The following is a 17,500-nucleotide window of genomic DNA, read 5'->3' as shown; positions in this document are numbered from 1 at the left end:
TTCAAAACACGGAAATGCTGGACCAACCACTATGTCAGAAGACACAGAGAAGCTATTGAAATCCACAAGCATGTGGACAATTTCAACAAAAACCATGAAAATGAGCAAAATCTGACTACCAGTATAAAAAAAAAACCCTGTATAATCAGGACAGTAAATAAAGAACAACACTCTGAAAATAGGGAATTCCAGACATGAAACAATTTATATATTTATATTACATGTAATATTACTAATAATATTACAATATAGTGTTATAGTACAATATAGTAATAAATAATGCTTATATTGTGCTATACGAAAAATATAATATATTGTATGTACATATGACTTGTGAGCCGCCCTGAGTCCCCTTCAGGCTGAGAAGGGCAGGATATAAATGTCGGTAATAAATATACATAAATAAATAAGCAAGCAACCAGGACCAGCTAACACCTCCCAACAAAGGATTTCCACAGGCAGGAATCAGCCAGGCCTTTAAGCTGCAAGGCTTTTCAGTGCTAATCGAAGTGATTAATTAATACATTCACACTTGCCTCCAACAGACAAGAGTACTTTCTCCCACCCTACACCTTCCACAGATATATAAACCCCACTTGCCTAGTTTCCAATATGCCTCACAACCTCTGAGGATGCCTGCCATAGATGTGGACAAAACGTCAGGAGAGAATGCTTCTGGAACATGGCCAGACAGCCCGGAAAACTCACAGCAACACCCATGCAGGAATATATTTCTAACAATGTAATAATATGTAATATTCATATATTATGATATACTAATAATAGAATATATTGTATATACATATAATATTGATAATATTATAATGTAATACAATATAATAATACACGATTATACTTGTATATTTATATTACATGTAATATTACTTATTTATTTATTTATTTCCATCATTTCTATCCCGCCCTTCTCACCCGAAGGGACTCAGGGCAGCTCACAATCTGGCAAAATTCAATGGCAATATACAATACGAAAAGATAACACATAAGCCATTAAAACAATTAGATAATTTAACAAAATACAATAAATAGATTTAAAACCATACATTATAAAATACTTGAGCCACTAATAATATTACAAGATAGTGTTAAAGTACAATATAGTAATTTATAATGCTTATATTGTGCTATGCTAATATATTATATTGTATGTACACATAACTTGTAAGCCACCCTGAGTCCCCTTCGGGGTGAGTAGGGCAAGATAGAAATGTTGCTAATAAATAAATATATTTCTGTAAAGTGCTAGGCAAGGGCAAACTTGGGCCCTCCTTCCAGGTGTTTTGGACTTCAACTCCCACAATTCCTAACAGCCAGTAGGTTGCTTATATGCTAGAATGGAGAAGAGCTGGAGTGGGAAGAGACCATAAGGGGCCATCCAGTCCAACCCCATTCTAAGTAAAGGTAAAGGTTTTCCCTTGATGTTAAGTCCAGTCATGACCGACTATGGGGGTTGGTGCTCATCTCTATTTCTAAGCCGAAGAGCCGGCGTTGTCCATAGACACCTCAAAGGTCATGTGGTCACTGGCATGACTGCATGGAGCGCCGTTACCTTCTCGCCGGAGCGGTACCTATTGATCTACTTACATTTGCATGTTTTTGAACTGCTAGGTTGGCAGGTGCTGGGGCTAACAGCGGACGCTCATTCCGCTCCCGGGATTTGAACCTGGGACCTTTTGGTCCGCAAGTTCAGCAGCTCAGCGCTTTAACGCACTGTGCCACCAGGGGCCCCCAACCCCATTCTACCCTAGAGGAAAACACAATCGAAGCACTCCTAGCAGATGGCCACCCAGCCCCTGTTGAAAAGCAGAGGAGACTCCCAGGCAGGAGCATATTCCCCTGTCAAAGGCTTGATGGGATGCTTCCCTGGGGTTAGGCTGACTGCCATTCTGTGCTGGCTTTGTTAGAGAAGAAGAAGACATACAGGCAACGGCTCCTCCCCCTTTCTGCTGTTCTCAGGGATGTGATTGGACAGCTCCTGCCCAGAGCCTGGCAGGGCTTCGGTCACGTGATGCCGGAAGCGGAAGGGAGGAACCCAAGCCTTGGAAGGGGAGCTTCAGAAGCCGTCAGTCGCTCTTTTGTGTGCGGAGGAGAAGGAGGCCTGAGGTGAGCTTGGGAGGGGAGGACAGGGGGCTTTTTAGGGCCGGGAGCAGGCCCTTCCTCTCTTAATTCCTGTTTTAATTCCTTCCTTTTGTGCAGAGAGGCCTCCTCTTCCCCAGCCATCTGGAGGGCCCTCATATTGTCCTCCCAACAGAAGGCTCTGCCTTGAAGGGCCTCTAGGGGAGCCAAGAAGGGAGGAGGGGAGACCATCTGTCGTCTAAACCAGGCCCTGCCTCCCAATGAAAGGGAGTAGGCAGCCTCCATTGCCTCCCAAAGAACCCTCTCTCTGAAAAATCAGACCTCACCAGGAAAAAAATAAGCCCTACCATAATTTTTAAGGATGGTCCTAATCTAAGTCCCCACCCCTCCCAAAAATAAACCCATTAAGCTTGTATGCTAGAACCACGATAGACATTAAATTATAAAATAAGAACATTAATATGTAGTCACACGACAGACATATTGAGTTATAAAATAATATTTATACATAAATCAATATCGATGAATAATATTGTTGGCATTATGTTATGATGGCGTTCCAGAAGGTGACATAATTGTGTCTGAATAAGTGCAGATTGTGAAATAATAATAATGATATGTAATTCAATGTAAATGGATAATATTGTTGGCATTATGTTATGATGGTGTTCCAGAAGGTGACATAATTTTGTCTGAATAAGTGCAGATTGTAAAATAATAATATTTATACGTAATTCAATGTAAAGGAATAATATTGTTGGCATTATGTTATGACGGCGTTCCAGAAGGTGACATAATTGTGTCTGAATAAGTGCAGATTATAAAATAATAATATTTATACATATGGGAGCGGCTTGAGCACCCGCTGTTAATGCCAGCTCCTGTCAACCTAGCAATTCAAAAACATGCAAATGTGAGTAGATCAATAGGTACCGCTCCGGCGAGAAGGTAACGGCGCTCCATGCAGTCATGCCGGCCACATGACCTTGGAGGTGTCTACGGACAATGCCGGCTCTTCGGCTTAGAAATGGAGATGAGCATCAACCCCCAGAGTCAGACATGACTGGACTTAACGTCAGGGGAAACCTTTACCTTTACTTATACATAATTCAATGTAAATGAATAATATTGTTGGCATTATGTTATGATGGCGTTCCAGAAGGTGACATAACTGTGAATAAGTGCAGATTATAAAATAAGTAAAGGTAAAGGTTTCCCCTGACGTTAAGTCCAGTCATGTCTGACTCTGGGGGTTGGTGCATTTGCATGTTTTCGAACTGTTAGGTTGGCAGGAGCTGGGGCTAACAGCAGATGCTCACTCTGCTCCCGGGATTTGAACCTGGGACCTTTTTGTCCGCAAGTTCAGCAGTTCAGTGTTTTAACACACTGTGCCACCAGGGGCCCCTAAAATAATCAAATTTATATTTATACGTAATTCATTGTTATGATGACATTTCAGAAGATGACGTGACTGTTTCTGAATAAGTGCAGATTGTTGTACATGAATAAATGAATGAATGAATTCTTGTACATGAAAAGAAGCCTTTATGCAGGCACGGGCCAACTTGGGCCCTCCGGGTGTTTTGGACTTCAACTTCTACCAGCTGTTGGGAATGGTGGGAGTTGAATTCCAAAACACCCGGAGGGCCCAAGTTGGCCCATGCCTTCCCGCCCTAATATATTCACTGTTGCTCCAAAATAAACAAGACTCAGGCTTATTTGGGGGGAAATCATCCTGGAATGAAGTGAGAAGTGCCATAAGCAGGGTTCCTCCCTCCTGGCCCGATTCTGTTCAACATCTTTATTAATGACTTAGATGAAGGGTTAAAAGGCATGATCAGGTTCGCAGATGACACCAAATTGAGAGAGATAACCAATACTCCAGAAGATAGGTGCAGAATTCAAAATGATTTTAACAGATTAGAGAGATGATTGGTCGAAGCTAACAAAATGAAGTTCAGCAGGGACAATGCAAGATATTCCACTTAGGCAGACAAAATGAAATACAAAGATACAGAATGGGGGATGCCTGGTTTGACAGCAGTACATGTGAAAAAGACCTTGGATGCCTCATGGGCAACAAGTTAAACACGAGCCAACAATGTCATGTGGCAGCTTTAAAAGCCAATGGGGTTTTGGGCTACATAAATAGGAGTATAGCGTCTAGATCCAGGAAAGTCATGCTCCCCCTCTATTCTGCCTTGGTCAGACCACACCTGGAATACTGTGTTCAATTCTGGGCACCGCAATTGAAGGGAGATGTTGACAAACTGGAAAGCGTCCAGAGGTGGGCAATTAAAATGATCAAGGGTCTGGAGAACAAGCCCTATGAGGAGTGGCTTAAAGAGCTGGGCATGTTCAGCCCGCAGAAGAGAAGGCTGAGAGGAGACATGATGGTTATGTATAAATATGAGAGGGGAAGTCATAGGGAGGAAGGAGCAGACTTATTTTCTGCTGCCCTGGTGATTGTGCGCTTCCAGACAGCACTAAATCATGGGTTTTAAACAGGCAAAAAATCTCAGGACTTCAGATACACATACAGACCTGTTAGTCCTGAGATTTCTGCTTCTGTTGTCCAGACATGCTGTTTTGTTCCAAGATCTAGAGGCTCCCAAGATGGCCACCGCGGGACTTCCATCCGAAACCTTGGCAGCTTTTTTCTTGAGATGCAGATATGCAGATCTCTGCAAATGTTCCTTTCTTTGTCCTGGCCAGAAAAACTGTGCCCTCCAGATATTTCATGAAGTATCTGCCACACAAACAAATCTCGTGAGATAGGACCACTTCTGCCCAAATCAACACTGCACAATGAAACAGGAACACACTTTCAAGCCAGAAACAGAACTTTGTCATTATTGACACTTTCTAGAGCCTGGCTGCCTGTCCATCTGTTCAGACAGATTTAGTTGTGTACTTGTGGTATGGAACAATAGGGTGCCATTCCTGGGTCATACATGGCTGTTCCTATTAGCCACCTGCATGACCTGGGCTCTCAGTATTTACATTCATCTCCAGCACGTTCATGTTCCAACTGCCAGTAGTAAATTTTTGCCATTTACTAAACTGTACCCAAGTTGCTAGCATACACCCAGTTAGGAACCATCATGTATAACCTGGCAACATCGTCATGTTGTTTCCTGGCACAAGTACACCATGAAACCTGTCTGCACAGATGTCAATACAACAAAGTTTGACTAATTACAGTAATGATGACATTCTGTTCCTGGTTTGAAAGTGTTTGTTCCTGTTTCATTGTGTACTACTTAATGTGAAAGTACTTGTTCCACCCCAGCAACTTCATTTTTCTGCCACAAATTTCACTAAACAGGTGAAGGACAAAGTTCCTCTTTCCAGGACAAAGTTTTTGCCTTCTACTCAAGTGTCACCTCCTTTTTAGGAACCAACCAATCAAGAACAAACATCTAAAACCCGGGAACAAACCCAGATAAAAAAAATTCAGTGATTTCAGATTGCAGCAACATACAGACATGCGATATTTGGCTAAAAAACGTGATATTCTCCACCTTGGAAATCTCACGTTTTTTGCCTTTTGTAGTATTGCTTCCGAGTTTACAGGGAACGGTGTCTGGCCACCTTCCTGATTGCTACGGGAGCTCCTGGGATAAAAGTACTGTCTGGACAAGCCTTAGGACACCAAACAACGGCTTCAAACTACAGGAAAGGAGATTCCACCTGAACATTAGGAAGAACTTCCTAACTGTGAGAGCTGTTCAGCAGTGGAACGCTCTTCCCCAGAGTGTGGTGGAGGCTCCTCCTTTGGAGGCATTTAAACAGAGGTTGGATGGCCATCTGTCGAGTTGGCTTTGAATGCGATTTTCCGGCTTCTTGGCAGGGGGTTGGACTGGATGGTCCATGAGGTCTCTTCCAACTCTAGGATTCTATGATTCTACATGAAAAGAAGCCTTTATGCAGGTATTGGCCAACTTGGGCCCTCTAGATGTTTTGGACTTTAACTTCCACCATTCTTAACAGCCAAGTTGAAGTCCAAAACATCTGGAGGGCCCGAGTTGGCCCATGCCTGCCCTAATATTTTCATTTTTGCTCCAAAAGATAGAAGACTCAGGCTTATTTGGGGGGAAATACAGTGCCACCTTCACAAAGAAAGGGAGGATAGCTGTCATAGGCCTTGGAAGAGTTGAAATGAATGATTTGGAAAGAAGATTAAATTTGCAGAAGAGGAACAAGGGATTCCCCCCCCCCCCTTTAAATACCCCTCACAAACATGATCCAGATTAAAGATAGCTTTTCTAGAAAAGAACTGAGACGATCCAGGTGTTCTTGGGCACAAAATAAGTCTTGAAAGAAGCGAATGCTCTGTCCAGCACACTTCAGCCATTCACAGCAGGGCAGCTTTTGCGTGGGAGAGAGAGGCAAGAAAACTCTTCATTTTATGTAGACAGTGTGACTCAGAAGATCTGAGAGAGAAGATTTTTGAAAACACAAAGTTGGCATTTTCCTATTAGAATGTTTAGGTTCTGTGGAACTACATAGCCAGGTGACTGATTCATTTATTTGTTTATCTGTTTATACCACTGGTTCTCAACCTTTAGTCCTCCAGGTGTTTTGGACTTCAGCTTGGACAATTCATAACAGGTGCTAAACTGGCTGGGATTTATGGGAGTTGAAGTTCAAAACACCTGGAGGACCAAAGGTTGGGAACCCCCGATTGCGTTATTAAAATTTTTCTATTATGCCCGAGGTGCTAATTCATTTTCATTAAGGGCCACTTCAGCCTTATGGTTGCATGCTAAATCCTTGTTTCAGGTGAAAAAGTTATTTGTGAAAATCCAGCCTGATTTCCCTGCTGCGGGAGAGACTTCTTTGGATAACAGGCAGAGTCCACAGTGAAGGGACACCATATTGCAAGGTAAAGACAGGCTTCAAAAGGATGTGCTTTGTCACAGAATTATATGTGTCTTGTCACAAAAGGAATGAGAAGGGTTTGATTTTTTTTATATTGAGCACACATTTAATTACAGTTTATCCCTTTCAAAATAGACTCCTTGTAATCAAACACTTGATATCTTGTTCAGAGTCCTCATTACCTCTGCCTGAATGTTTACAATTTCATGAACTGAGTGCTATGTGGCTCGTTTGAGGCTGCTTTGAATGCTTCCCCATCGTACAGCCCTGACTTGGCTCCGTGCAGCAAATAAAATATTTGGCCAAAGGAATGCACAGTAATGCTTTCAGTCCAATATACTAACAGCACTGGTTGAGCTGGAATTTATTTCAGTATCAATATTTTATAGGATTTCAGACCTCAAAAAAAAAAGATGGAGTGTGCATAAGCAATATCTAATGTGTATTTGGCAATTCTTATCTAAGATCTATATGACTTGCACAGAATGGAGATACTTACTGCTTGTTGTTTACAAGGATGTTCTCAGAGTGTGTCACTATCACCATCAAATTACATAGGTTGATCCTGGACATCTGATATTGCATCTACATCATTTCTAGCATATGTCAGATGGCAGAGTTCAGCAAAACAATACAGCCAATGGGTGAGATTGTTAAAATGGAGTTAATTAGGCTAATTTCAACAAACTGAATTTGTTATGTGTTGTCGAAGTCTTTCATGGCCGGGATCACAGAGGAGTTGTATGTTTTCCAGGCTGTATGGCCATGTTCCAGAAGTATTCTCTCCTGACGTTTCGCCCACTTCTATGGCAGGCAGATGCCTGCCATAGATGTGGGCGAAACGTCAGGAGAGAATACTTCTGGAACATGGCCATACAGCCCAGAAAACACACAAAAACCCTGTTATTCTTACTGTATTGTACATCAACAGTAACACATAAGAAGACTAAAAAGCAAACAATTTGTCTCTTGTTAGGAAAGCTGTGGATTCCACTTGCAGTTTTAGTGCTGTAATATAAGACCCATCACCCCACATTAACATCCCTTTTTTGTTTGTTTGTCATTGCATTAAGACTAGTTTTGAGGGGGAAATGTTTTTTCTTCTTCTTTCTTTCTGTAGAGATTCCACTGACCTTTCAACAGGTGGCCACATCTTTCCTCCTCGAGAAGAGGGCATTTTGAATCCAGAACAGACAGAACTACACAAGGAGGTCATGGATGAAACGGTTGAGGCTGTGCCTGCTCCTGGTAGGTCTCTTTCTGTTGTTCATTTCATTTTAAAAATGCAATAATCCCAAGAACAAGAACCGCAACTTAGCCGAGCATTAGATGTTTCTTAAAGGAGGGCTGGGAACTACTCTCCCTCCAGGCCAGACCTTCTCCATCAACTGGCTAGCACACCTTTCAGCTTGGCCAGTGATTATGGTGGGAGTCCCAACACAATTTGGAATACATGACCATGCTAAATAATTTTGTTCTTCCTGACCAACCTGTGCTGATAATTTACAAAAATAAAAGAGTTCAGTATCATGGCAGTGAAACGGATGACAAAATGCATTCATTCTATCTACAGTGGAGATGCACCCTGTGATTCAAAACACGTTTTTAAGTTTCAGGGCTTTGTTGAGATTGGCTAGTTCTGGGGAGGGGTGTAGTCCAGAACAGGTTTTCTTAGTTTAAGCCAAGTTGCTATTCTGGGCTTTTCTGAGCTCAGAAAGCCCTTCACCTGCATTATCTCTGGCAGTCTTATAATAAGTCTTGATAATTCAGTTCTGCACATAGAATGGAAACATGAGGCTGGGCATAAGTACAGAGAGGTGATCTTTGCTCCATGTGTTGTTGAAGGCTTTCATGGCCAGGATCATAGAGTTGTTGTATGTTTTCCAGGCTGTATGGCCATGTTCCAGGAGTATTCTCTCCTGACGTTTTGCCCACATCTATGGCAGGCATCTTTGGAGGCTTTTAAGCAAAGGCTGGATGACCATCTGTCGTGGGTGCTTTGAATGCAATATTCCTGCTTCTTGGCAGAATGGGGTTGGACTGGATGGCCCATGAGGTTCTCTTCCGATTCTATGATTCTAACAGCAGAAAGCTGTTGTGACTATGCCTAAATCTTGTCATGTCCAAGTGCAAAAATCAGACCTCAAAGGGGAGGGAAATGCAAGAGACACAAATATCCCGGCATAGTTTGAATTAAAGCAAATCCTTCGCCACAAAAAGGGCAAGCATTTGCATATGGAAGCACTCTTCTAGCTCTACTATTCTATGATTCTAGGAGAGCAGGCTTTTCTGTCGGGGTGCTTTGAATGCGATTTCCTGCTTCTTGGCAGGGGTTTGGACTGGATGGCCCATGAGGTCTCTTCCAACTCTACTATTCTATGATTCTATGTTGCACACACATCCCATGCTGCCACCCCTCTGTCTAAAAGGCTTCAAGCAGGAAAATAAAGAATTTTCCTCTTTATTTAGCACTATGCTGCATGTAGTCTATGGCCCGGTCCCAGCTCAGTGACACAGCTTGGGGAAATCCCAAAACTTCACATTTTCCTCCTGAAACTTAATATACCTGTAGTCCTTCCCTGAGTCTTGGATATGCCTCAGGATTCCAAGGAAGACACAGAAAGAACATTAGAGTCTCACTTATCCAACATAAATGGGATGACAGAATGCTGAATAAGCGAAAATGTTGGATAATAAGAGGGAATAAGGAGAAGCCTATTAAACGTCAAATTACATTATGATTTTACAAATTAAGCACCAAAACATCATGTTTTACAAGAAATTGATTCAATTCAATATATGAGAACGTTATGTACTAATTACTGTATTTATGAATTTAGCACCAAAACATCGCAATGTATTGAAAACATTGACTACAAAAACATTGTCTACTAAAAGGCAGACTGCGTTGCATAATATAGAACATTGGATAAGTGAAGGTTGGATAAGTGAGACACTATTGTATTCAGAAATCTTTCTGTCATCTGTCAGATATTGGTGATGAAGGGGTCTCAAATTAAACCCCTATTGTATGTGAAACTAAACTGAATATTGGGAGCTTGTTTTGTTTTAAATATGAAGAATGTAAAGCCATGTGCCTGGATCCTGAAAGAAACAATGAGGAGAGGCTGGTTTTCCTGAGGTTGGGCTTTTTAAAGGTCTTCTGGATCCTTTCTTGTTTCCTGGCATTCATTTTTGCTCATACTTGGGAATGAGCATTTACCCTTATTCTTCTTTCTAGCAGGTGACTGGGAGGAGAATAATGCCTTTGCCAACCATGGGAATTCTCCTACTCAGAATGCAGTGTTCCCCAAAGATGAACCAGTCCACACAGAAGAAAAATGCCCTGAAGACATGTCCTGCATATGCACCAGCTGTGGGAGATGTTTTGCACCAAACATGATACATGTGTGTGACGAGAGAATGCAGCTGGAAGAGAACCGTGATGGAGAACTTTTGGTGAAAGATGTTGATCTCAAATTTCTCCCCAATAGCCACGAGGGAGTCCATACCGCAGAGGCATCATTCAATTACCAGGAGGGTGGAACATTTTCTATTGCAGATCCAAACTTTCTCTTCCACCAAAGAATTGACCCAGAAGGAATACCATACATGTGCCCAGTGTGTGGGGAAAATTGTACTTGTGGGTCAAACTTTGTGATCCCGCAAGGAATCCAAACAGGGGAGAAACCATACAAATGCCAGGAGTGTGGAAAATCTTTTGTTTCCAAGTCAAAACTGTCTGTCCACCAGAGAATCCACACAGGGGAGAAACCCTACAAATGTGAAGAGTGTGTGAAGTGTTTTGCTTCCAAATCAGGACTTCTGAAACACCAGAGGATCCACACCGGAGAGAAACCGTTCCAATGCCAAGAGTGTGAGAAGTGTTTTGCATCCAAGTCAGACCTTGTGATCCACCAGAGAATCCACACAGGAGAGAAACCGTACAAATGCCCATATTGTGTAAAATGTTTTGTTTCGAAGTCAAAACTTGTGATCCACCAGAGAATCCACACAGGGGAGAAACCATACAAATGTCAGGACTGTGGAAAATGTTATCCCCAGTCTTCTCACCTTCACATCCACCGGAGAGTCCACACAAGTGAGGAATTATACAAGTGTCAGGAATGTGGGAAATGTTTTGCTTCCACATCGGGACTCGTGATCCACCAGAGAATTCACACAGGGGAGAAACCATATAAATGTCAAGATTGTGAAAAATGTTTTGTTTCTAAATCATACCTGGAGATCCACCAGAGAACCCACACAGGGGAGAAACCGTATGAATGCCAGGTGTGTCAAAAATGCTTTGCTTCAAAATCAGAACTTGTGAAACACCATAGAGTACACACAGGAGAGAAGCCATATAAATGCCAGGTATGCGCAAAATGTTTTGCTTCCAAATCAGACCTTGTCATCCACCAGAGAATCCACACAGGAGAGAAGCCATACAAATGTGAGGAATGTGGCAAATGTTATACCCAAACTTCACACCTTCACGTCCACCGGAAAGTCCACACAAGAGATAAACTGTATATATGCCAAGAGTGCGGAAAATGTTTCACTTCCAAGGCGGGACTTGTGATCCACCACAGAACCCACACAGGGGAGAAACCATATGAATGCCAGGTGTGTGGGAAAGGCTGGATTCGCAGGTCTGACCTTGTGGTCCACCAGAGGATCCACACCGGAGAGAAGCCATACCAGTGCCAGGAGTGTGTTAAGTGTTTTGGTTCCATGTCAGGGCTCATCAAACACCAGAGAATCCACAGGGGAAAGCAACCGGATACGAATAGCGTGGAAAACATTATACTGAAAATCCGCAGCTTAACCTCCGCCGCTGGAGAGTCCACACAAGAGGAGTACCACAGAAACGCCATGAGTGTGGAAGATGTTTTCCTTCCAAGCCAGGACTTGGAATCCACCCGAGAATCCACAGAGGAGATAAACCATACACATGACATGAGTATGGACAATGTCTTATTTTGAATCCAGTTGTTAAGTAGCACCATACAGTTCACACAGAAGAGAAAACATTACAAATGCATCATGAGGAAAGTATCTGTTTTTACAACAGAGCTTTTAATGTATCAGAGTCTACAAGAAAACCTCTGACTGATACCTTTAATTAGGCCCACGAGGGCCAGTTAGTCATACCATTGACATTTCATAAACCTTCCACTCAAACATCCTTGAAAGGATGGTATGCAAGGCAAAATAGCCCACTGTGGATTTTCTCTGAACACTGTAAAGTTCTTTCTTATGAACTCCCTTCCCTGTGAGTTGAATCAACTGGTTAGATCCCATTTTCTAGACAGGCAGCAAGGAAACTCATTCTGTTTTCTGTCTCCTTGGAAGCACTGCATCTGGCCCCTGAGATCTAAGTTTGCTGAAAGTAGCTACGTATTCCATTACTACTTCTTTGCTGCTTTTGGTCTGCATCATTTTACTGTTTCCTCCAAATTGAGCCCTCTTCAAAAATGTAGATACAAAGCATGGGATGACCAATTCATCTTTCTCCTGTTAGGTCAAACTTTCATTGTATTTCACTAAAAGCTGTTACAAGTCACTTAAGGAAATAACATTTTGCAAGGATATTTCATCAGTCAGTAGCCTTTATTTTGGTCAACCAATTTTCAGCTGAAGTCAAATAAGGATAAAATGGTAAAATACAGCATTTGAATCATTTATAACATCAAATATGGCTCATAGTTTAATGATAATAATTATCTCCCTCCTCTACCGACTGGCTGAATAATATTATAGATGCAAAAGGCAGGCTACACAACAACAGCGTTGAGAGTGACGGCATGAATATTCTTTGACGTGTCAACAAATACAGTAGTTCTGTTGATTTTCTTGAAAGCAGTGCTTTCTAATGTCTGGCCCTGTGTCCTTTCATTTTGTACTCTTGCAAACTAAGTTCTGTTTGAGGTTATAGTTTGTGAAGTTGAGTCCCTAAATCCTGAATGCTGATGTTGGGAGGGGATCTGGCCTTGTGTTGTCGAAGGCTTTCATGGCCTGGATCGCAGCGTTGTTGTATGTTTTCCGGGTTGTATGGCCATGTCCCAGAAGTATTCTCTCCTGACGTTTTGCCAACATCTATGGCAGGCATCATCAGAGGATACAACCTGGAAAACATACAACAACCCTGATCTGGCCTTGCCTTGCTGCTCTCTGAGATTGAGGAAGTGTGACTTGCCCAGGGTCTCCCAGTGCGTTTCCATGGCTGAGTAAGGATTTGAACCTTGGTCTCTGAATTTCAAACCACTACACCACACTGGCTATGTCTTAGTGGTCAGTGCCTACTTTTGGACCCCCAATGTTGGTTGTTAACACACCTGTCTCTGCCTTGAGGAACAAGGTTGGAGAGTAAGCACCCTAGAAACCTGCTTTGGGAAGCTTCAGGTTATTCATTGTTATGCCTTATTTCCTAAATATCCATGCTGTAATTATTTTGAGTGTCTATTTTCCCCTGGAGCCCCCAGTGACGCAGCGGGTTTAAATGCTGAGCTGCTGAATTTGCTGACTGGTTAAAATCCAGGGAGCGGGGTGAGCTTCCGCTGTTAGCCCCAGCTTCTGCCAACCTAGCACTTCAAAAACATGCACATGTGAGTAGATCAATAGGTACCGCTCCAGCGGGAAGGTAACAACGCTCCATGCAGTCATGCTGGTCACAACGCCGGCTCTTCGGCTTAGAAATGGAGATGAGCAGCAACTCCCAGAGTCGGGCATGACTAGACTTAATGTCAGTGGAAACCCTTTACCTTTACTTATTTCCCCCTGAAGGTAATGCATCCCATGACTTTGTAGCAATGCACCAGAACTTAGCAAAGGAATGGCCACATAGAAATTGAAGATCGAATACAAATACAGTAGAGTCTCGCTTATCCAACTTTTGCTCATCCAGTGTTCTGTATTATCCAACACAGTCTGGCTCTTGCCCGGACCCACAGCTGTCTCTCTAGGCAGCAACGTGCAGTGGGCCAACACACTCAACAACAACACAAGTGCAGCCATGCTCCCAAACAAGTGGCAGACTTGTTGTAAAACATGATGTTTTGGTGCTTAATTTGTAAAATCATAACGTAATTTGACGTTTAATAGGCTTTTCCTTAATCCCTCCTTATTATCCATTATTTTCGCTTATCTAATGTTACGTTGGATAAGCGAGACTACTGTACATACAAATTCCCAAACAATGTCCTCTCAATTGCAATGTGACCCTTTGTAATTATAAGTTAACTCTGCAGAAACCTACCCTTTGAAGAAGGCTCCACTACATTAGGAGGCCTGTTTAGTGTCAGACAGCTCTTTCCATAAGGCTGTTCTTCCTCATGTTTAGCTGGGCTCCCTTCTCTATCTTCAATATGGCATCCTTTCAAATATTTAAATCATGTCACCGCTTAATCTTTTGTTCTCCAGGCTGGGAGTATGCTATTCAATCAGTCCCCATGGCTGAGCAGGGATTTGAATGCCTGTCTCTGGAGTTGTAGTTCAACATTTGAAAGCTCTTATATTTATTATTTATTTTATTGTTTTCCTTCCTTTCTTTGAATATAGGGTCTTATAGAAAGAGTTGGAAGAGACCTCATGGGCCATCCAGTCCAACCCCCTGCCAAGAAGCAGGAAATCTCATTCAAAGCATCCCCGACAGTTGGCCACCCAGCCTCTGCTGAAAAGCCTCCAAAGAAGGATATAACACAATATAATATAGGAAGAAAGCCCCTAAATGCACTAATCAGCTGTGCTTAGTATACTAGAGCTGGGGTCCCCAAACTAAGGCCCATGGGCCGGATGCAGCCCTCCAAGGTCATTTACATGCCCCCTGTCCTAAACTTTAGACTTAGAGTTGATCTAAGTCTACCTGGTCTTTGGAGGTTTCTTTGTTTACCTATGGTCTTATGAGACCATCTAGATGGTTTTTGAAGGTCTCTTTGTTTAGCTACGGCCTTATGAGACTGTCTAGATAGCTTTTGAAGGTCACTTACCTATGGTCCTATGAGACTGTCTAAATGGTGTTGGGGGACCCCTTTCCTTACCTATGGTCCTATGAGACCATCTAGATGGTCTTTGAGGGTCTCTTTCCTTATCTATGGTCTTCTGATGGCCTGATGAGATCATCTAGATGGCCTTTGGGGACCTCTTTCCTTACCTATGGTCTTATGAAACCATCTAGATGGTCTTTGAGGGTCCCTTTCCTTATCTATGGTCTTCTGATGGTCTTATGAGACCATCTAGATGGTCTTTGGAGATCTCTCTGCTTACCTATGGTCTTATGAGATTGTCTAGGTCTGTGGTCTCTAAACTAAGGCCCTCCAAGGTCATTTACCTAGCCTCTGTCCTAAACTTTAGACTTAGAGTTGATTTAAGTCTGAAATGACTTGAAGGCACACAAAACCAATCCTAATTTTTTACTATTTCATCGTAGTCTGGGCCCCCAGCAGTTTGAGGGAATGTGAATCGGCCCTCCACTTAAAAAGTATGAGGACCCCTGTACTAGAGTCTCAGTTAACTGGCACACATGGAAATTGGTAGTTACTGGATAAATGTAGTTTCTGGTTGCGTGAGAATTACTGTTAAAATAGGTCTAAAGCTATACCCCAGGCATGTGCTAACTTGATATTTGGGCTTGGCCCCATGTTAGCCACCCTCAGTCCCCGCAGGGGGATGGAGACGGGATATAAAAATAAAGTTATTATTGGGCCCTTCAGGTGTTTTGGACTTCAACTCCCACAATTCCTAATAGCCCATGGCTGCTATACCCCATACTATGCCATAAACACTCTTAACGAATTGGAGGTTATAGAATCATGGAGTTGGACCCTATTCTTGTCAGGTAGGAAAATCACATTCAAAGCACCCCTGACAGATGTCCATCCAGCCTCTGCTTAAAAGCCTCCAAATAAGGAGCTTCCATTACACTCTGCGGCAGAGAGTTCCACTGTTGAACTGCTCTCACAGTGAGAAAGTTCTTCCTTATCTTCAGGTGTAATCTCCTTTCCTGTAGTTTGAAGCCGTTGTTCTGTGTCCTAATCTCTTGTCAATATCCTTCAACAATACATCTCTCTTGAATGTTGATATCCAGAACTGGGTTACTCCAGGGGAGGTCGGGCCACAGCGGAAGAGAACAGAACTGTGACTTTCCTCAATCGTATGGATGCAGCCTAGAAGTGCGTTGGCCTTTTTCGCTGCTGCGTCACACTGTCGATTTGTGTCCAGCTTGTCAAAAGCAAACGATGATAAACCTAATGTAACACAGTTGTACTGTATTATAAAAGCAGACTTTTATTAAAGTATTGTGTCTCCGAATATTATTATTTATTTATTGCTGTTTAACTATGCATTGATTTGCCAGGAGGCTTATAGCAGGGAAGGAAGCCTGGAAGGCATGGGCCAGCTACTGGCTGTTAGGAATTGTGGGAGTTGAAGTCCAAAACATCTGGAGGGAGGGCCCAAGCTGGCCCATACCTGCTACAAAGAGATTATACTTCTGCTTGGCTTGCTCCAAGAGGATAATGTCTCCCCTTTGAAGCCCAATAAGTAAAAGGCAGAGGGTCATGAAGCTGGAGGGGGACCCAGAGCCCCTTGGGCCCATCCCCTTGTCATGTTTATATTTTAAATTGTACCGAAAGCCTTTAAACGTAAGCCACTTTGAGTCTCATGCTTTAAATGCAAGCCCCTTTTAGTCTCCTTATTGGAAAGAAAAAGCATGGCATATATAAACATAATAAAGGAACACAGAACCAGAAATTATTGCAGGAAAAGAGATTCCGTCTAAACATTAAATCTTGATGGCGAGAGCTGTTTGTATTAGAGAATGTAGCCTTTTAGACAAAAGCCAAAAAAAAAAACCTTTAGAGGAGAATCTTATAGGCAATGGTTTCAGTGAATAACCTGCATTTTCCAATCTGTTAGGAAAAACATTTGCCAGTGTATTCAACAAGCAGAGCTTTAGAAGTGTTATTTTCAGTGCCCAAAAATAGATGAGATAAAGGTTTTCCCCTGACATTAAGTCCAGTCGTGTCTGACTCTGAAGGTTGGTGCTCATCTCAATTTCTAAGCCAAAGAGCCGGCGTCCATAGACACCTCCAAGGTCATGTGGCTGGCATGACTGTATAGAGCATCGTTACCTTCCTGCCAAAGTGGTACCTATTGATCTACTCACACTTGCATGTTTTTGAACTGCTAGGTTGGCAGAAACTGGGGCTAACAGTGGGAGATCACCCCACTCCCTGGATTCGAACTGCCAACCTTTCGGTCAGCAAGTTCAGCAGCTCAGCTGTTTGACTCGCTGCACCACTGGGACTCCCAAAAAAAGGTACTCTCCCGTAAAACAACTTGTTTCATATCATGCACTCAAGAGACAAGAATGAAGTAGACTTTGATGGAAATAACATATTTGGTATACTCACAATTTTAATGTGTTCAGCATACATAGGTACAAAACCTATTAGTCCAGTTTCAAATATCTTTGAGATGATTCTCTGTGTCAGCTGGCCAGGGCATCTCTCTTGTAATA

General features: G+C 42.5%; 1 protein-coding gene across 3 annotated transcripts; it reads left to right on the top strand.

The window, feature by feature from the left end:
• Positions 1-648: 648 nt before the first annotated feature.
• Positions 649-16,274, top strand: LOC103281015 (zinc finger protein ZFP2). 3 transcript variants are annotated; one of them, XM_062973407.1, is made up of 4 exons: positions 2,024-2,121; positions 6,880-6,982; positions 8,099-8,226; positions 10,220-16,274. In XM_062973407.1, exons 3-4 carry the CDS (start codon positions 8,193-8,195, stop codon positions 11,965-11,967), a joined length of 1,782 nt encoding a protein of 593 aa, XP_062829477.1. In that variant the 5' UTR covers positions 2,024-2,121; positions 6,880-6,982; positions 8,099-8,192; the 3' UTR covers positions 11,968-16,274. The 3 variants fall into 3 exon arrangements, with proteins under 3 accessions (XP_062829476.1, XP_008119838.2, XP_062829477.1); XM_062973406.1 differs by lacking the exon at positions 6,880-6,982 and having other exon boundaries at positions 649-2,121; positions 10,223-16,274; XM_008121631.3 differs by lacking the exon at positions 6,880-6,982 and having other exon boundaries at positions 651-2,121.
• The last annotated feature ends 1,226 nt before the right edge of the window (positions 16,275-17,500 follow it).

Source organism: Anolis carolinensis, chromosome 2, assembly GCF_035594765.1.
Source record: "Anolis carolinensis isolate JA03-04 chromosome 2, rAnoCar3.1.pri, whole genome shotgun sequence".
In the NCBI taxonomy this organism is placed as follows: domain Eukaryota; kingdom Metazoa; phylum Chordata; class Lepidosauria; order Squamata; family Dactyloidae; genus Anolis; species Anolis carolinensis.
This window is presented reverse-complemented; position numbering and strand designations above follow the sequence as displayed.